The sequence below is a fragment of the Mauremys reevesii genome, linkage group 3, assembly GCF_016161935.1.
Source record: "Mauremys reevesii isolate NIE-2019 linkage group 3, ASM1616193v1, whole genome shotgun sequence".
In the NCBI taxonomy this organism is placed as follows: domain Eukaryota; kingdom Metazoa; phylum Chordata; order Testudines; family Geoemydidae; genus Mauremys; species Mauremys reevesii.
The window spans coordinates 86,957,549-86,978,257 of NC_052625.1; the positions used below are offsets into that span (position 1 = coordinate 86,957,549).

The following is a 20,709-nucleotide window of genomic DNA, read 5'->3' on the forward strand; positions in this document are numbered from 1 at the left end:
CATCACATACAGTCCCCAGCTAAAACCCCTCCAATGCATCATCAGGGATCTACAACCCATCCTGGACAATGATCCCACACTTTCACAGGCCTTGGGTGGCAGGCCAGTCCTCGCCCACAGACAACCTGCCAACCTGAAGCATATTCTCACCAGTAACTGCACACCGCACCATAGTAACTCTAGCTCAAGAACCAATCCATGCAACAAACCTCGATGCCAACTCTGCCCACATATCTACACCAGCAACACCATCACAGGACCTAACCAGATCAGCCACACCATCACCGGTTCATTCACCTGCACATCCACCAATGTAATATATGCCATCATATGCCAGCAATGCCCTTCTGCTATGTACATCGGCCAAACTGGACAGTCTCTAAGGAAAAGGATAAATGGACACAAATCAGATATTAGGAATGGCAATATACAAAAACCTGTAGGAGAACACTTCAACCTCCCTGGCCACACAATAGCAGATCTTAAGGTGGTCATCCTCCAGCAAAAAAACTTTAGGACCAGACTTCAAAGAGAAACTGCTGAGCTTCAGTTCATCTGCAAATTTGACACCATCAGTTTAGGATTAAACAAAGACTAAATGGCTTGCCAACTACAGAACCAGTTTCTCCTCCCTTGGTTTTCACACCTCAACTGCTAGAACAGGGCCTCATCCTCTCTGATTGACCTAACCTCGTTATCTCTAGCTTGCTTCTTGCTTGCTTATATTTACCTGACCCTGGAAATTTCCACTCTTGCATCCGACGAAGTGGGTATTCACCCACGAAAGCTCATGCTGCAAAACGTCTGTTAGTCTATAAGGTGTCACAGGATTCTTTGCTGCTTTCACAAAGACTTGTACACTCCATCACATTCCAAGCATGCCAAAGGACAGCAATGCTTTGTGCACAGAACAAGGAGTCAAGTACCCTTGCTTCAACCATGAATGTGCTGGCACCCAGACTGCCCCTTCCCATCACGCATACAAATCTTGAGTTTCTGACCCTCTCTCTTCATTTGACACAGTGTGTCAGAAAACTGAGCACGCGTGATGTAAAACAAAAGGCTGAAACAGACACATAACAAAGAACTTCTAAGCCTCTAATAAAGCTGCTACAGGCTCAGAGAACCTTCCTATTAGCCTCTACTGTAGTTGTCAAATCTTGCCCTGAGGAGCTGTCCAAGGGATTAATCGATCCTGAATGCCTACAACCCACAACAGAACTCAGCACCAACCTCTGAAAAGACTATCATCCTATTTGCTGAAAAGATCCAGTATATTCAGGAAGGTGTCTCAAACAGCATAAATCTGTTCTGCCTGACAAACAGCCTGCCTACATACATTCGCTCCTCAAGAAGTACTGGACACCCCAATGAATCACAACCAAGATCTGTGAATCCAACTCAGGACTTTTATGTACGATGAGATTTATGAGCAACTCATTCCACTCATGACCTGAACAGCCAATACCTCACCTAGAGAAGAAATCTCTCCTTTCTCCTTCAAACACACAGTAGTCTGACCAACACAAAAAATGCACCCTTGATACATAGGTTCTAGTCAATTACTATCTATTATCAAACCATCCCTTCCTAAACAAGCTCATAAAGAAGGTAGACAAAGGTCAACTATACAATCATCTAATTCATGCGATTATCCTAGACCCAGCATAATCTGGATTCAGTCCAGGATATGGGATGGAAATTGCTTTAGTGGCACTGATGGATGATCTCCTACTGTGAATGGATAGAAGGCAAACATCCATTCCCATTCTCCTGGATCTATCTGCAGCATTTGACACTGTCAACCAGGAGCCATGGTTGTGTCACCTGAAAGATGGCAGAGACCCAGGGTAATGCACCAACATGGTTTGTGTCCCTCCTGGAGGCATGCATCCAAAGAGTGGTGATGGGCAAACTTCACCTCCACCGCTGGATCCCTCATTTGTGGAGCTAAAAGGTATCTTACATCAACCTAACTCTGTAAGCATCTATACTAAAATGTCGCTCCCGCCAATGTCAGTCACCCACTACACCACTTTAATAACTCCACCTCTGCGAGAGCTGTAGCGCTTAAGTCACTGTAGTTAGGTCAATGCAGCATCTGTGTAGACACTATGTTGCTTACATTGCCACCTGCGGCTGACAGCTGGAGCTCCGCCAGCCAGGGCTGACAGCCAGAGTCCTGCCACTGCCTCCTGATGAGGGATTGTGGGGGAAACAGGGGGGGGGGGAGCCGGAGCCTGGCTGCTTCCCAGGAGGGATTGAAAAGTGGTGAGGCTGCAGCTGTCAGTGCCCCACAATGTCAGTTAAATCGGTGCAAGCACTGCTGGTGAGTATGCGCACCGCCAACAGGAGCATGTGTGGATGTTAAAAATTGAATTACTTACTGCGGTGGCTGTATGTCGACTTAACTTAAATTGACTTAATTTTGTAGTGCAGACATGTCCTGAGTACCTGTCCCAGACCTTAGGAAGAACTCTGAATAAGCTTGAAAGCTTCTCTCTCTCGGCCCAATAGAGAGAGACAAGAAACCCACCTTGTTTCTTTAATATCCTAAGACCAATGCTGCTATGACAAAACTACATGCAGCTCTCATCTGTTTAATGAGGCCAAATCTTGAGAGGTGCTGAGTATCATGAAACGCCTATTGGCTTCAGTGAGAGTTGAAGTTACTTAGTATTGCTCACGATTTGGCCCACAAAATCTAACAAAGATCTAAACAGTTTTTAAATGCTGATTACTCTGACTGTGCCAGACCCATTTGAAGAGTTTTTCTGTTACCTTCCCAGAAAAGAGAAACCACAGCAACAACTTTTGGAAGCAGAAATATGTTTGATATGTGCTATGGTTTTTGCTTCTCTGTTCTGAGATTGCTGTAGTTCTGGTTTCAATGTTCTTCCTTTTTCAAGGTGTCATTTCAGATAGACACTTAGTTTGGCTAATTGACCCAGTGAGAGATTTCAACAAGGGGGATACAGTCATTATTCCGGACCGAAGGCTTCTGCATGCTGTATGTGCCAATATGGCTTTTGGGTTTCTTGGTGTTAAAGGAACCATAGGAATTAGGTCACCTGATATAGATGTTTTGGTCCTTGCTATTCATTACTTTCCAGAAATGGGAACACACAGATAACATGTGGATTGAAACAGGCACCATTGCCAGCACAACTGACAACCATTGTTTCATACCTGTGCATGCAATTTATGATACACTTACTCCTCCTGTATACGCATTAACCAAATGTGACTATGTGTCATCCCTATTTGTTATGGGTAGGGGGGTGTTTAATGTTGTCAAAACAAAAGTAGCTTATTGCTTCAGAGATCTTGCCATGCTCGGGGAGAGTGATGGACAAGCCACAATTCCTGGAGACCCACAGACACCTAAAGTGCAATCTAGCCATGCAAAAGGACAAGGCACTGGCCAAACTTCCCATGTGAGGACAGTTTTGAAGAGCATGTCAAAAGAACATCTTGGCAAACGAAGACTTGGATGTTTTTGCACATATGTAATCCAGATATTGGATCACCATTGCAACATGGATGGAAAAAGGTAGATGATGAACTACTTTTATTCTTCAAGGGCCCAATGCCATCTGAGCTTCTACAAGACCTTATTTGGATCTGTACCAGTAGGGGGTTGCTGCACAATCCACTGTGTCTGGAGTCAGAACAATCTTCCCTGCACAGAACTGTGTACATTCCAAGGCAATGAAGATTGTGATAATCCACGTGTTCTTGGGAGTGATCATAATGATGAGCAAGATGACGATGATGTTGACCACAAATGTCACAGTGCTATTAATTTCAATGACATCTATAGACTTTTATTATTAGATTGTGACCTCAAAGCATCAGAACCACAAAGAAATACGTTGTCTTAAAATAATACAAAGAGCCATTAAACTAACAAACAAAGGCACATGTTTTAAAGTTGTCGTCTTAACGAGTTGATGGTGTCATTGTTTATCACCATTTCTATGGTAACAGCACCACTTGACAGCTCTGCATCATACCTCATCTTAAAGTAGACATAATAAGCTTTATAAAGATGTATTATATGCATGTGTGGAGAGACGATATATTAAGTCAACTAAATCGTTGGTGTCTGCCGCTCAGCTGAGAGAGCAGGGAGGCCCTCCTGTTCTCTTAATGACCTCCTTGCCAGCACGCAGCAGCGTGGAGGAGGAAGCTGCCTGACTAATGGGGACGGAAAGGAGTAGATTAGAACAAGGAGTCTGGTGAGACTTGGACTGGAGAATGTGTGTGGGAGAAACAGGGACAGGCTTGGCAAGGAGACTGTTAACTGGGGGGAGGGGTGGCTGGAACGGGGAGCTGGAAGAGGGGACACTGGGACTAGGAGTTGGGGTAGGGTGACCGGATGTCCTGTTTTTAAAGGGACAGTCACGTTTTTGGGGACTTTTTCTTAGGCGCCTATTACCCCCCACCCCCGTCATGTTTTTTCACAGTTGCTATCTGATAACCCTAATTGGGGAAGAGATTGGGATGGAGCCAGTGAGAGAAATGAGGTTGGGTAGAGGGAGGAAGGATTGGCTGTGGTAGGGAACTGATATCAGATGAGGACAGGGGGAAGACTGGGATTGGCTGGATGAGGAGACTGGGATTGGGAGCCAGTGGGAGAGGGTGGAGGAGAGAGACCAATCAGAAAAGGATACTGGGAGGGGGGAACTGGGACTGACTGGGCAAGGAGACTGGATTTGGAGAGGTGGAGAAATTGGGATTTGAACAGTAAGCTCTGAAAGGGAGACTAGGCTTTGCTGGGCAAGGAGACTGTGATAAGAAGCCTGAGGAATGGAGACTGTGACTGGTCTTGCTTGGGACAAAGAGCAGGAGGTGGGGAAGAGACAGGACTGGAGCAGGGATAGGTTGGAGGGGACAAGGAAAGAAGGGATCAACCTGGGGCAGGGAAGCCCACTAGAGCATTCTCCCCACCAGAGCCTGGAATAGAACTCCAAATTCCTGAGTCTACCCGTTCTGCTGTTGTCAGCAAATACATGTGAAACTCAGTGGCAAAATGTGTCTCGTCTCCGTAGAGCTGGTCCGCACAGAAGATGACAATCTACCACTGCTATCTATTACTTTGTTAGTTCAAGTGGCAGAGGTCTGTGTGTTGGATCTAAAGGTTCCAACTTTTGCTGAAGACCCATGTAGGTGTCAATGTGATGCCACAACATGGGATTTCTGTTTATTCAGTTTAAAAAAAAAACCTAGGAAATTACACATACAAACTGTTAAAATTATTAAAATTGCAAAGTGAAGCACTAAAAAGTTGGGAAATGCCAGAATTATGGCTTCCCCCACAACCTTATTTTTTTCCCCACTGTTGTCTGCACTATGATAGTTTAATTACATGATTACATACCATTTTTTTTTCTTCCACAAGACCCCTGCCTCATTCAGTGCACAGAATGGCCCTCCTTGGGGGATGAATCAGGGCTGTGTAGTGTAAAAAACCTATTGTCTGTAGGATCTTTGCCTCATTTGTTGCAGAAGTAGGAAGGTGAGTAGTGAATGAAGCAGGAGATGTCAGGAAAAAAGGATGGTGTCCTGGTTAAGGCAGTAGAATGCTGCCCTGGAGAACTGGAGTCTATCCCTGCTTATGCCACAGAATTCCTCACTTAAGCTAAACTTTCCAGAGATGGTCACTAATTGTTTATTCATCACTTTCTGGGATATTCAGCTTGATACCCTGGAATCTGATTTGTAGAAGTGCTGAGCACTCACTCCCACAAGTGAAGTCAGTGGGAGCTATGCATATTAAGTGCTATAAAATGCTAAATACTCTGAAAAATCAGGTTCTAGGTATCTCTAATTGGACACTCAAAATTAGTAGAAACTTTTGACTGTAATCTCTGTGCCTCAGCTCCCCATCTATAAAATGGGGATGTCTTCTCACAGTAGTGTTGCGAGGAGGGGTTAAATTGAATTAGTATTTGTGAAGCACTCGACTACTACAGTGATAAGCACCAGAGAAAAGTCCATGATGAAATTTGATAATTCTGTCTTCAGAGTGGAGTTTGAATAATGTGCAGTAAATAAGGCCTGGGGCCACACACTGAAAAAGGAGTATAAAACAAATATTTAATAGCTGCTCATTAAGTGAGCACTGTCCATCCTGTGCACTAAATGAGACAAGAATCCTGTGGGGAAAAAAAACAGTATATGGTCATGTAATTAAAAACTCTATCACAGGGGGAGGCAACCTATGGCACGTGTGCCAAAGGCGGCATGCAAGCTGATTTTCAGTGGCACTCACACTGCCTGGGTCCTGGCCAGCAGTCTGGGGGGCTCTGCATTTTAATTTAATTTTAAATGAAGCGTCTTAAACATTTTAAAAACCTTATTTACTTTACATACAACAATAGTTTAGTTATATATTATAGACTTATAGAAAGAGACCTTCTAAAAACGTTAAAATATATTACCAAGATGCGAAACCTTAAATTAGAGTGAATAAATGAAGACTCGGCACACCGCTTCTGAAAGGTTGCTGACCCCTGCTCTATCATAACACATATGCACAAAGGGGCCAAGATTGCATAGGCAACCTTAATTCTGGCATATTCTAATCTTTGAGTGCTTCAGTTTGCAACCTTAATATTGTCTTAGTGTCATTTTCTATAGTATATAGTAAAATTATATATAGAATGGGTGAAATCCTGGCTCCAATGTGGTCAGTGGGAGTTTTATCATCGACTTCAATGGAACCAGGATTTCACCTAATATTTTACCTGGGCAGGAAAGACCAGGAAATTTTTTGTGATTTGTAATCAATAACATATGTTACATGCAGAACTTATTTAAACCTTATCTGCACTCTGCTCACTAATCCATCTCCACCAGCCTATGTTTAACATTCCAAACCAGTAAAAAGCTTTCAAACAACCCACAGTGGGGGAGAAAAACTGCCTCAATGTTTTATTTTTTCCACAAATATAGATTTTTTTTTCCTCTCTCCATTTTACACCCAGCCCATAAAAAAGTATACAGGCCCAGCACTGGTAGTAGTCTAATATGTGAACTAAATTAATCTAATTTCACAAGCCATGAAGGTAAAAATGACTTATGTCATTGGAGAGCTGTGACTCTCCCTTTCCTAGTGGTATATGATGCTTGTTTCTAGTCGTGACAGTTCACCATGTGTGAGTAATGTGGCCATTACAAATCCATGCCATAATGCCTTTTTGTAAGTCTAATGTTATTGCTTTTGCAGCATACAAAATAAAACATCGTAAAACAATACTTATGAAACTACCCAAGCGAAGAGAGAGACTCAAAAAACAAACAAAAACATTCTGAACATAATTATAAATCCTAATGTGGTCAGAACCTTGGAAGTAATTGTCTCTTTAACACCATGTAAGATTGGGGGTAGGGGAGAGTCAAGCAATGATATAAAAGCAGGCCTTTTAGAACTTCAATTGTGCACTAAGAATCAGTTTTAAACTAATAGGGCTGTTAAAGGTTTCTTGCAAAATGTTTATAAAAAGTTGGGTTTCTTCACTTTTTTTTTTTCTTTTTGCTTCTTTATGATGTATAATGAAGGCCTGAAAGGTTGTGTGAGCTTTTAAAAGTTGGTGGGTTTTTTTGTTTTCTTTTAAACCTGGAAATACCAGGACACCAAGTATGTGTTTTGCAGGAGGGCCTCTTGGGGCAGTGATCTTAGAGCATGTGTATTGTGAGTTATTGCACCTGCTTGAAGGGGAAGGAGAGAAGGGAGATCTATTTATTTTCAAAAACTTCTTTTCTCCTAAATGTTCATTACTTATTGAAATTACTCAAAGGATCAGCAGAATCAAAGTAAAGTCACAGAGTTGACTGATCTATTTTCAGTCTGTTGGATTTTGTGATGTCATAATTGCATGAACAGCAAAGAATCCTGTGGCACCTTACAGACTAACAGACGTTCTGCAGCATGAGCTTTCGTGGGTGAATACCCACTTTGTCGGATGCAAGTGGGTATACACCCACGAAAGCTCACGCTGTAAAATGTCTGTTAGTCTATAAGGTGCCACAGGATTCTTTGCTGCTTTTACAGATCCAGACTAACATGGCTACCCCTCTGATAATTGCATGAGTTTTCCAGTAATGACAGTGTCTTCCGGGGCTGATAAGAACTGAATTTCTAATTCAGAAAAACAAAAACATTTAGGCACTCTTTAAATAAACAGAGGAAAGGGGACAAACAAAGTTTTATTTTTTCTTTGCTGGTTACTTAGGGATAGTGATATATTGTTAATTAGACCCAACTTAGCCACTTTTGGAGTGTCAGTGATTGTCCTTAACACGGCTCACTATTTCTTATTATATCTTGTCAGGATTCTTTAATTGTGCTGCAAAGCCAATAGAGAAGACAGTTCTGCACAAAATGCTGGACTCCACAATTTGTTGTAGATGTCAAAGGTTGTATCTCCATACGGAGTGCTAACCCTCATATGAACTCCTTAGCAGTATCCCTGTAACGTCTATGCACACAATTGCCATAAAGAGTGCATAGGTTAGGATTGCATTTGCTGTATGCAAGTCTACACAACCTGTCAGTCTCCAGTCAGTACTGCACCAGAATAGATAGCAAGCACTGGCATAACAGTTGCAATGGTACAATCAGTCCTGCCATCAGCATCCTGTTGTGTAGCTTGCCTCACCAACCCGATGTAAACTTCTTGGAACTGGCCACCATGATGCACCAAGGTTTGCATCATTATACAGGGATAGCCTTTTATATCCAGGTAAAGACAGCGATGCTTTTGTTACAACCATGTGAGTCTATGTGCTAAATTAACTACAGAAGCGACAGCTACCCCCAAAGACATTTTAAAGTGTTTTTTTTAAATAAGTACAGAAAAGAACATGTTAAACATTTACGACATTTCAATTTTTATAGATTTTCAACTTTGACTGAATTATACTCCTAAATTTGTTACTGAGAAGTTGAGTAATACATCTTCAGATGGGTCCAATACAGTTTTTCAGCATATAGCTTTTCCTGTGTTGAATGAAAGAGCATTTTCTGAATTGAAAAGTGTAATTTGGAAGAAATTTGGACCAAACTGCTTTCAATTTTTTTTTAATTTAACTGGTAAATATTACATATTGGTTGAATATGAGTAATGATTTTCATAAACTAACCAACTTTCAAGGCAAGGGAGCACTGTAATCTTAATTATAATTAATACAAAAAACTGCCCACCCCAATTTTAATTAATTGTTTTAGCTTTTTTTTTTTTTTTTGCAATCCACAGCCCCTGCTCTGTATATGTGCATGTAACTAATTTTACTCCTGTTGAGTAGTTCCACTGATAAGTGCACAAGGCTTGCAGGATTTGGGTCTTTAACCACAATCTTGCAAAAATATATCATATGTAAGTGAGCAAATGTTTGTACTATTGAGTTTCCTAAGTAAAAGAATGGTAAGTTGCAAAATGCACATACCTATTCAAAGATCATAAACCAGTTGATTGAGAAAGATAGCAACAGGAACACTGTCAACAAAACAAGTCACATCACTGCTAGATGTTAACAACGGCTATGGGAATACTGTAAGTATTAGCCAAGATGGTCAGGGATGCAACCACATGCCCCAGGTGTCCCTAACCTCTGACTGCCAGAAGCTGCGACTGGAAAACTGGGGATGGATCCTGTTCTGTTCACTCCCTGAGTTATCTGGCACCAGCCACTGTCAGAAGAAGACAAGATACTGGGCTGGATGCCCAGGGGCCTGCAAAGGCATTTAAATTTGACTGCTTTTGGAGAGGTACGTTAAATACATGATGTTATGAGGAAGTACTGTACACCAGGGCTGCCCAGAGGGAAGGGCAAGTGGGGAAATTTACCCCAGGCCCCTCAGGAGCCCCGCAAGCCGCTCCGGATTTTTGGCGGCACTTCAGCGGCGGGCCCTTCACGCGCTCAGGGTCTTCGGCGGCGTGTCCTTCAGTGCAGCCAAAGACTCGGATGGAGTGAAGAACCCACTGCTGAAGTGCTGCCGAAGCCTGGGAGCACCACCCGGTGAGTACAAGCGCTACAAGCAGTGGGAAAAAAAAGCCTGTGATCAGTGGCACTTAGGCTGCTCTACCACTGCCGCTTCATTCTTCAGTGGCAATTCGGTGGCGGGTCCTTCCCTCCGAGAGGGACCCGCCACTGAATTGCCGCCAAAGACCTGGTCCTGCCCCAGGCCCCCTGAATCCTCTGGGTGGCCCTCCTGTACACCCTCACTATAATAAAGCCCTGGCGATCCAAGCCATTTGGCCATTATAGCCAGGGATTCATTATAGCAAAAGAGGGTGAGGGGGAACAGCTCCCTTGGCCACAGCGGGAGCTCAGCTCCCCTGGCTGCCAGGGTGAGTGGGCTGGAAGAGCTCACTCTCTCTCCCTCCCCCGTGGCCCTGAGGCAAGAGGAGCTCTGTGCCCCTGCCTGTCCCCCCTTGTACACACACCCTTGGCTCGCTGGGCCATTTCTCTGACCTGACCCAGTAGGTTCTTAAGCTGTGGTCCAGACCCGTGATAGATCAATGGTCATTAATCAAATGCCTCATATTTTGTTGATTTCCATTTCGGTTGATGTAAGGCTTCATTGCACGATGTCACTGCATGGGATGTCTGCAGAAGAGTGAGGGGGGATTTGATAGCAGCCTTCAACTACCTCAAGGGGGGAGGGGGGGCTCCAAAGAGGATGGAGCTAGACTGTTCTCAGTGGTGGCAGACAGAACAAGGAGCAATGGTCTCAAGTTGCAGTGCAGGAGGTCTAGGTTGGATATTAGGAAACACTTTTTCACTAGGAGGGTGGTGAAGCACTGGAATGGGTTACCCAGGGAGGTGGTGGAATCTCCTTCCTTTTAAGGCCCGGCTTGACAGAGCACTGGCTACAACGATTTAGTTGGTGTTGGGCCTGCTTTGAGCAGCGGGTTGGCCTAGATGACTTCCTGAGGTCCCTTCCCACCCTGATCTTCTATGATTCTGTTTGCAGGAAATATGACCCCACCCTCATTTCTTCATGTCACTCATTACCGCCTGTCTGCACGTTTTGCTTTTCCACCCTGGGGCCCAGCTCACGTGCAAAAATCAACCACACGAGCCCCCAAAGCAGAAAAAGCGGGCACCCCCCGCACCTGGGCTGTGCCGCTGATTGCAGCAGGGCTTATTTCGCGTGCAGGGCGGAACCCGCCGCACCGCTCGCGTGGCTGCCGCCACCCCCCCTTGCCCAATCCGGCCCTAGGGTCTCCCCTTGCCGCCCGGCCGCGCTCCCTGGCGGCTCCCGCTCGTCCCGCGGCGCGGGGGCTGGGCGGGGCGGCGGCGCTGGCCGGACACGGGAGCGGCTCGTCTCACTGCGCCCGGGGCCACCTCGCAAGCGGTAAGTGCCGCCCCCTGCAGGGCAGGGCGGGGGCTAGTGCGAGCCCCGCCGCGGAATAACCGCGCTGGGGAGGCCGAGTCCCGCGGCCGTGCGGCTCCCGCCCACACGTGCGTGGGCAACGCGGGGTGGGCTCCTGGGACCAGCCCCAGAGACGTGGGGACGCGACGGCGCTTCTGTGGCTAAATCGCCCACGCTGGGTCGCGGCCAGGATACGACTATTTATCCGGGGAGGGGCTGATACCATTCACCCGCCTCCAACCCCCAGTAATAAGCTTATTGCAGCTCCATGATGGTGCTAAACGGGCGGATTGGAAACAACCGGGAGCTCGCCTTGGGGTGTCAGTCCTTTCTGTTCCCGCTTGATTCGCTGCATTTCCTTAAAGTCGCCTCCCCAAACAGTGCATCTGGCTGAATTTCATGTGTCGCACATGAATAAGGCTGCACTTCATTTTAAAGGCGGGTCAAACAATGTTTGACTTATTCTGCCATTCAGAAACCAGGATTCTGCATTTCTGTGCTGCCATTCATCTCAAAGAGTCCCAAAGCAGCTAACAGCACAAACCATAGGGTGGGATTATTTCTTGCGCCACTGAGATGCAGCAAGCTCTGGGGTGCAGCACAGCTGCTATTAGTATTTTTAAAAACTAGTCCTCACCATATTCTAGCTTAACTGAAATCTACAGTGACATTTCTCCTCCTACCCTCCCCCCTTACAATTTTCCTTTAAACTTGAATCACCCATAGAGTTTCTCTTTGTTCTAAATAAATAAATTTCTGCAATCTGGACTCTGTTGTGGGTGTGAAGGGAAGCTCGTGCTGCCTCCATGTGAGAGACTTGAGTTACCATTGATGAGGTTTCTTGCAAATTGTACTTTTGTAAGTGGTGGTGGGGGGGTTGCTCCCTCTCTCCCACACTATTAGCAGTAGGTTTCATCCAAACTTACAGATGGGGCAGGAGCAGAGGTTTAGGGTGAGATCCATGAAGGGATACCGGCATTGCAACACTGAGCACCTTGGTGCCTAGAAAATCACAGGGACAATGCTGTAATCCACAAAGACTGAGTTAGGCACCCTTAGGCTTCCTATGCAATGAAAGGGGAGAGAAATAGGCACCAGAGAATGGTGATCTGTGAAGCCAGCTGCCTAATCTAACCAAAGGGAGATACCGGTAAGGGGGCGGGGGGTGTTAAGTGCCAACCCTCAGTCAGAGATAGTGCCTAAGTCCAGGCTCCATGGAGGCACCTTGTACCTTGACTAGTGATCCACAAACTGGGCAAGAGGCCACTTGGCTGCCTAAGTTGCATTAAAGAAAACAGGAGGACCACCTCCATTATAACCTTTTGCCTAGGGGATAGGGTGCTCATCAGGCAGGGGGACCCCTGCTTCAAGCCCCACATCCTCCTCGTGAGGCAAAGGGGCTCAGCCAACTCTCAGGTCAGTGCTCTAACCACAAGGTTATGGGATATTCTGATGAGGGGAGGGGTTTCTTAATCTCTGCTGTTGACGTGGTGTCACTTGAATTAAACAATGGAATATGTAAATATTAATTGGGCCAGAGAGAGAGAGCGTTCGAACCACTCTATAGCCTGGTGGATAGGATGCTTCCCTGAGCAAAGGTTCAAATCATTTTTCCCCATCAGGCAGAGGTGGGGACTTGAATGGGGGTTTCCTACATCTTGGACCCTAACCTTATGCACTAGGTTAAAGATTATAAAGGAGGTTGTCTTCCTAACCCCTTCCCTCCTGCCATGCCACAGCTATTTTGTGTGAATTTGTCTGAGGGGGCCAATCTGGTAGGTGTGCTCAGAGGCCACTTTTTTTTTTTTCCAGATGTAAAGTCATTTATTGAGGCAATGTCTCAAGATGCACTTTTCCAGCCCCATCTCCTTACATGGGCTTGGGGGGAGGTCTCGGGGCAGCGCCCGCAGGCACTGGACAGTCCCCTGCCCGTGACTAGGGCAGCTGAATGTCTACCTTGGGTTGTTAATTGCTCTGGGGCACAGGCGGGAGACAGGTGTCCAGATGCCTATTATGAGGCAGCATTGTGTGTGTGTGTGTGTGTGCGCTCAGGCAGGAGGTGGGCATCTTGGTTCTGCAGTGCGCATGCCTAGAGGAAAAACATAGGTGCTGAGAGAGTTTATGTGCCTACAGTGTTAGGCGGTAGCCGAGCCGGAGGTTTGTGAATCACACTGGTGCCTAAAAATGGGACTTATGCATCTAAGTACCTTTGTAAATCCCACCCTTAGAGCATGCATACACCATGGAGGAGGAGTTAACTGCTGGTCAAACCCAAATTAAGTTCCAGATGGATAGCTATTCAGCAATTTTCATGGACTTGAGGAGAAGGCAGGCACACTATGGAATGTGGCTGCTTCCCTTCTTCCTTCTGCTCTGAGCTGTAACATTCCTACCAGATGGAGGGGTTTGTGAGGTGTCTGTGAGGAAAGGATTGAAAGCAGCAGGACTGCTACCAGCAGCGGTGTGCTGCCCCGCCCTTCCTCGCGCCCCCTTGCGCGCCCGGCTCGCTCCGCTGTCCTCCCGCTCCCGCGGCTCTCTCGGTGAGCCCCCGCGGCGGGTCACCAGGTCCACCCATGACGAGCACGGCGGGCAGCTCCGCGGGACGGCGGAGCAGCGGCTCGCGCGCAGCGGCGGCTGCCGCGGCGGTGCGGCGGCGGCGCCGCGGCGAGCTGCGCTGCCATGAGCTGCGCGGTCCAGCCGCGAGCAGCGCGAGACGGCCCCCCTCCCGGTCGTCTCGGCTCGGTGGACCTCCGCCCGACAGGCATGACTGCCCAGGTGACTCGCCCGCCTGCGCCCCCTAGCGCCCTAGCCCTAGGCAACAGCTTGGTTTGCTGGTGCCTAGAGCCGCCCCTGACTGCTACTCCCCACCCCTCTCCAGAGTTTGATCCCTAATGGGCCATATTTTCTACTCTCTGCATCAGAGTGGCGGGTAGCACGTTTAAAAGGAAAGCTATGCAGCTTCTCCATTTAAAATCATGGAGAAAATTGGCAATTAAATTGGAAGTGGTCTAAAGATTTCATAACTCTATGTAACACTATGCTAGCTGGTGGAGGGTGGGTAATATTAATGGCTTTTCATGGGAGTCAAGGTACAGGAGTAATGTCACGAGGTCTGTATATCTCCCATAAAGATAGTAGTAAGTCCTGGAATCAATTTTTCTGACTTGGCAATGACCTGTCCAAAAAAAAATATCCTTGTCTGGAAAAGTAATGCTTCAGAGTGTGTTCATTTACCTAATATTTACTTTTAAAGACAACATAAATTACTAAGGCAGTTGACTTGTATTCTGCTTGCTAAGCAATTTCCCAATAAATAGATTTTATTTATGATTTAAGTAATAAGATGTCAGTTTGTAATATAAAGCTTTGTAAATATGTTTAATGTTGGCTTTGAAGTTTGGCTAATATAATTAGATGTTGTAATATTGTCCTTTATTTACACTGTTTTGTTTTCCTTCCGTTTCATAACAGACTGGTAGTGAAATTGTAATAGGACATGGCAACCAGCTTACAGCTTTATAAGAAGAGTACATTTCCTCCTCTTCTGAATATTTATCAGCCGCCGCATTTCAGGAATCAGGTAATCATTTTAAAAGATGTCAAAGTTGTGAGTGAAATACTTCTTTAAAACGTGAGAAGTATTTGCATTCTGGGAGAATGTCTTTATTTACTCAAAACATGCAGAAGATGTGCAGTAACAGATGGTTCAGCAAATGAACCTGGCCCCCTGATTGGCTGAAGACTCCAGCAGGCACATTCTTAAACCCTACAGCAGGACTGCTTTCCGGCTTCTCAGCAGCATTCCACATTCTGTAGCAGGACAATTTCTGGTCCTGCTTCCTGCTCTCATCTTCTTCCTTGCCCCTATCCCTGGCTCCTGTTCCTGGTTTCCTCCCTCTGGCTCTTGCCATGCTTTGGCTTATACTCTGACTCTGATCCATGGCTTCTGATGCCTGGCTCTTGCTGGGCTTGGTAACTCAGCTCCTGATTGGGGCTCTGGTCACTAGGCCTGGTCACCTGCTCCAACATTAGGTCAGTCTCCTGCCCTGAGCATTAGGCAAGACTGCACATGGCCCAGCCCTTAACATGAAGAAAGTAAGTCTTTTCCGGAACACAACAAAAAACCCATCTCATTTGAATAACTGTCCAGGAATCAGAAATGCACTACTAGACACTATTGTGTGAATATCCACCCAGAAACCATAGGACAATAATAAAATAGCAGTTACCAAAATACAAATAGAGTGAAATTCAGTGCCCTAAAAATCTGAATAGAAACTGTACAAGGAAACTGCTAAAGAGAGAAAAAAAGATATGATTGTTCAGGGCTTTGGAAGCCACGCTGGGGAAGAAAAATGCTTGATGAAGCAATAATGCTTTATAAAGTTGCAGAATGTAATGCCCCAAACCAGTTCAGTTTTCCTAAATAAATAACTGATAAAGCAATTAAACTATTTCCATGAGTTAAATGTTTACCTTGTAATATTACTTTGCACTTCTATAGAGCTTTTCATATGAGGATCTGAAAACGTTTTACACCTTTCACTGAATTAAGCCTCTCAAACTTCCCTGTGCGTGAGAGAAGTATTATCCTCATTTTAGCGCTAAGAAAAATTGTTCATCTGAGTGACTCACCCAAGGTCACACAGTATGTCAGTGGCAGAGACAAAAAGAGACCCCAGTTCTCTTGACTCCTGTCCCCTGCTCTGACCCTAAATAACCCTACGTTCCCCCACCTAGGAACCACCAATCAAAAAGAGAAATATTATGGGTAGAAGTACGAAAGACCTAGTAACTCTACCAGTAACTAATTAATTTAGCAATTAAACAGAAGAGTCTGCAAGGTTGTGCTATAAATCAGTCTGCTGTCTTGCATCCAGTTGAGTTGAATATACTTTCTCCTTGTCCTGGGTTCCCCACCTAAGAGTTTGATCTACATTCAGCTTTTTTGCCCTGAATTATTTTGAGTTTGTGTTTAATGGGAACAGAACGGCTATTGTTACTAATAATGCACCTGCCTACTTTCACCATTATTTGGTATTCAGTCCCACTCACCTAATTTTTTTCTGCCTATCCATCAAAAATGTACCAAAAACTAATGTTTAGGTTGTTGCCAAGAAAGCTATGGGTATGCAGGTGTGTGAATGTTTCTTTGCTCCCACCCTTGCCTTCCATAGTTAAGCAGAGGGTTTCAGTTTTGCTCTCTGTTCATTTGAAGAAGTGTAGCTACGCTAAATCTCTTCTGAAGGGGGAAGAGAATATGGTTTTCCAGTTCCTGTTTTAAGGTTTCTGGAATTTGTCACACACAACTTTCAGTTTATCTACTACAGTTAATAGAAAAATTTAGAAAATAAGCCCTTGTCTTGAGTCTCAGAAAAATTCATCGTCCCCTTTATAGTTGGTCACCCTCAGACTAAGAAAAAGGAGTATACTGTAAGTACAAAGAGAGATGAAAGCATCATCTTGTTGGTGTACTTCACATGTGATATTGCCATAGTAACAAAGTGGTAAATACAGCCATTCATCACAGAATGCTGAGCTAAAACAGACGTTATGCGTATTTACTGTAATAAAAGTAAAATGTTAAGGTCTCCAGGATGAGCTAAGGAAAAACAGGTCTTCCTTATATGGCCCATTCTATAAGTCAGGAGTTAAGTGCCTCTGTACGTTATGTGAGGGTAATTAGGGCATTCAGCAGACATTTGTAGAGCTATCAATCACAGTATTATATCTTCCACATGAAAGCCATGCTGAGCTGCGAAGTGCAGTCACAGATAATGTATTCTGACATTTAATTTATATGAGTATATCAAGTGTCTCCCTTCAACACATTCTTCTGCTTATTTTGTTTCTATAAGATCACTGTCTGTTGTTGTGTAAATATTTGTACTACAGTAATGCCCAGAGGTCCCAATCAAGATCCATTGTGTAAAGTGTACGTGCATTATAGATGGAGCTGGTAGTGCTGCCAATTAATTAAGGTTGCCCAATGCTTTCCATTATAAGATTCTTATTTTCAATTGCTTGAAACCTTGCCAAATTTTAACCATTTCAGCTGAAGTTTTTCTTGTGGGGTGTCAGTCACAAGCTAAATATTTTTGGAAAGTTTCAGTAAAAATGGTTCAGCCATTTCAAGAATGAGGTTAGAGAAAAATGGGTTTTTTTGCCCATGTTAAAAAAAATTCACACCCATTTTGTTGAGAAGCTTTAGCACCTCCATGCTTTGGAGCAGGAACTTGACATTTGACAGGAGGGTTGACTTTGTGTCAGGGGGTTGGCTTTGCTGTTCTTGTGGAAAAACTGCCTCTAGTTGATTAAATTATAAGCCTTAGAAACACCTTATTTCACATATGCTGAATAGTCTCTTGTACGATTTTGGCAGCTAAATTCCCTGAAGATTCCATCTGCGTGGAACATGCTCCAGCCTGGGGCTGCAGGGGATGAGTACGACTTTCTCTGGAGGGAGATTGTCACTCCTGTTCTCTCTGCGCTCCCACAGCTGGTAACCAGGCAGTGAGGAGGAGGAGGAGGCTGGTTGACTGGACTAGAATACAGAAGGAACAAGAGTCAGACTTGGGGAGGTGGCAATGGAGGAAGTAAATGGGGACAAGAAGCCTGGAGGAAGTGGGTGGAGGTGACTGGGATGAAGAGTTGGGGAAGGCAGGAGACTGGAGTGAGGAGCCTAACAGGGGAGTGAGGAAGAGCTAGGATGGGAAAAGGAACAAGCTGGAGGGTAGAAGGCAGTCAGGCTTGCAGGGGAACAGGGGTAGATGGGTTTCTAACCATTCGAGTATCCACCCCTCAGAACCTGGAATAGACCCCAGCATTCCTGAATCTCACCATTCCCCTGTCAGCAAATATTGGTGAACCCCACTGGCAAAGTGTGTGCCATCCCCCTCTAGTGGCTTGCTCCTTAGAGGATAACAGCCTACTACTGCTACCAGTTATGCTAGTATCTATAATGGAAGAGGTCTTTGTAGTGGATCTAAAGGTTCGAACCCTGCTGATGACCCATGTGGGTGTCAATATGATGTCACATGATAGAATTGGTTTCTTCAATTTGCTTTATTTAAAAAACCGAGGAAAGTACACACACAAAGTTTGCAAAGTCAAGCACTCAAAAGTTAGGAAATGCCACAATTAAGGTTTCTTGTGCAACCTTAATTGGCCTCCTTGCACATACGCTTAGTGTTAGTATTTAAATACATGATGACACACTAATTTTCTCTCTGGATGACTGCCTCATTCAGTGCACAGACTGACCAGTACTGGGGATGAATCAGGGATTTGTAGTGAAGGAGGCTCTTGGGTCCTGCCATGAATATTTTTACCACAGCTCCCTCGCCCAGTGATAGGAAATTCTAGCAACAATTTTTGCATGCAGTTTGCTGACTAGTGTGCTCAGTTCCCTCTAAGTTGCATGGCCGTGCAGCAGGCTATCAAGAGCCATGCAGGCTGGAAGAGGTGCCTCTGCCCTGGCCTATGGCGGGGAGAGAGAGCTGGGGGGAGTCTGTCCCTGTCACAGCCCCAGGGCGGCCTGCACCCCAAACCCTTCATCCCCGGCCCCACCCCAGAGACCTCATCCCCAGATGGAGTCCTCACCCTTTGCACCCCAACCTTCTGCCCCAGCCCAGAGCCCACCTCCCATGCCCCAAACCCCTCATCCCTAGCCCCACCCCAGAGACCTCATCCCCCTCCCATACTCCAAACCCCTCATCCCCAGCCCCACTCCAGAGACCTCACCCTCTGCATCCCAACCCTGAGCCCCCTCCCACATTCCGAACCCCTCGGCCCCACCCTTGCCACACATCAGTTCCATATTGGTGCACACAACAAAATTCATTCTACACATGGATGTAAAAAATTAGAGGGAACATTGCTGGTGTGTATTGAGAATAGGTTTTTGAAACTATTAAGCTACTTGCTAGCATATCACTGCATACATCATATGCAGAATTATTGTGGTATTATTTTACTTGACTTATGCTTTGGTAAAGGGCTTATTATGAACTGAGTTGCTTGGTAGAGAGCATTCCTTATCTTATCTGCTATAGAATTTTAAGATTGGAATAAATAAGGATTATGTGACCCATTCTCTTTTCATTACATTGAAAAATTGCCCAAGGAACATTCCTATTGTTTATCTGTAAGCGTTAAATAATTCTTTTGTAAAACTGTGTTGTATATGACTTGCAGGGCCAGATTTTGAAAAACAGCCTCTAAATATTTACCTGCAGATGTGTTTGTGCAAAATACTATAGTTATGTGTGAAAGAAGATTTGTACAGGCAACCCCATAAAAACACCTGACAAATTAGCTTATGATTTTTTTTTCATTCAGAAATGATTGCTGTATAAACTTCAGAGGCTGGGTTGAGGCAAAACTGCAACAAGGTGCTATTTAAGAGCAAGGCACATTGGAAACCCTCTCTAGGGGAAGGGTTACTAGAGAGCGGGAGAGCAGTCGGAGTTAGACTTTGGGAAAGGAAAGACCTGTAGCCACTGCAATAAGGAGTATAGCAAGGGAATCTAGTGTGGAGGTACAGCTTGTACCTGCTTTTTTCTGTTCCTTTTTGATGCTAGTAAACTGAGATTTTTGCCTTCTATCCATTTAGTTCTTGGGTGCTGAGATCCAGAAGATTCATTACGCAATCTGTTTTGAATCTTCCTATTTGTATTATGGTGGCATTATATAGTGCAGTAAAGCTCTACAGTACTATTTACTTTGATACCTTGTTTAAACTCCATTCATAAGGCAGGCAATACATAACCTAAAACAAACAGTAACAAAAATGTTGTAACCATGACATTGGGCAATGTTGGTTCATATGGACTCAATGCAGTATCACAAGTATGCCGTGGAGATAGTTCAACAGATAAATAATCAGTTAAAGAAAAGAGCTACATTAACACACCAAGTGAGTGACACTCATATCTGGTTTAAACAGTGCATTTCCATTGACTTCATATAATTGCAGGTCTGAATTTGGTTTAGGCATGTTAATGTAGGTTTTGTTCCTTTAACTGATTATTCATCTGTTGAAATTTCTCTGTTTATCGTGGTGTATATGCTGTGATACTGCACTGTGTATGAATGAATTTTACACAATGCTATCATTGCATCATTTATGCTACTTCCTTTCCTTCCTCTACAAATTGTTTCCTCACCTGCCTGCTTGGAATTGAATCCCACTCAGCTGGCATAGCACAGTGTTTGGAGCCTGTGATAGCACAAAGAAAACTACCTACAGAATAATAGGCATTGCAGCTAAGCAGCCCAAACGAATGACTTTAAAGGGGACCCAAACGTTGCTTTGTTAAGTT

General features: G+C 44.8%; 1 protein-coding gene across 7 annotated transcripts in view; it reads left to right on the plus strand.

Annotated features, from left to right (window-relative positions):
* The window catches only part of LOC120400567, a 118,938-nt gene that overhangs the window by 5,581 nt on the left and 92,648 nt on the right, over positions 1-20,709 (plus strand). For 2 of the 7 annotated variants that reach the window (XM_039529283.1, XM_039529290.1), the window contains exons 1-2: positions 11,211-11,368; positions 14,858-14,966. In XM_039529283.1, the coding sequence (XP_039385217.1) occupies positions 14,883-14,966 (84 nt within the window). In that variant the 5' untranslated portion in view covers positions 11,211-11,368; positions 14,858-14,882. Of the gene's footprint in view, positions 1-11,210; positions 11,369-11,511; positions 11,633-12,639; positions 12,803-14,857; positions 14,967-20,709 lie in introns of those variants that run through there. The other 5 variants (XM_039529286.1, XM_039529288.1, XM_039529289.1 and 2 more) reach the window with 4 other exon arrangements.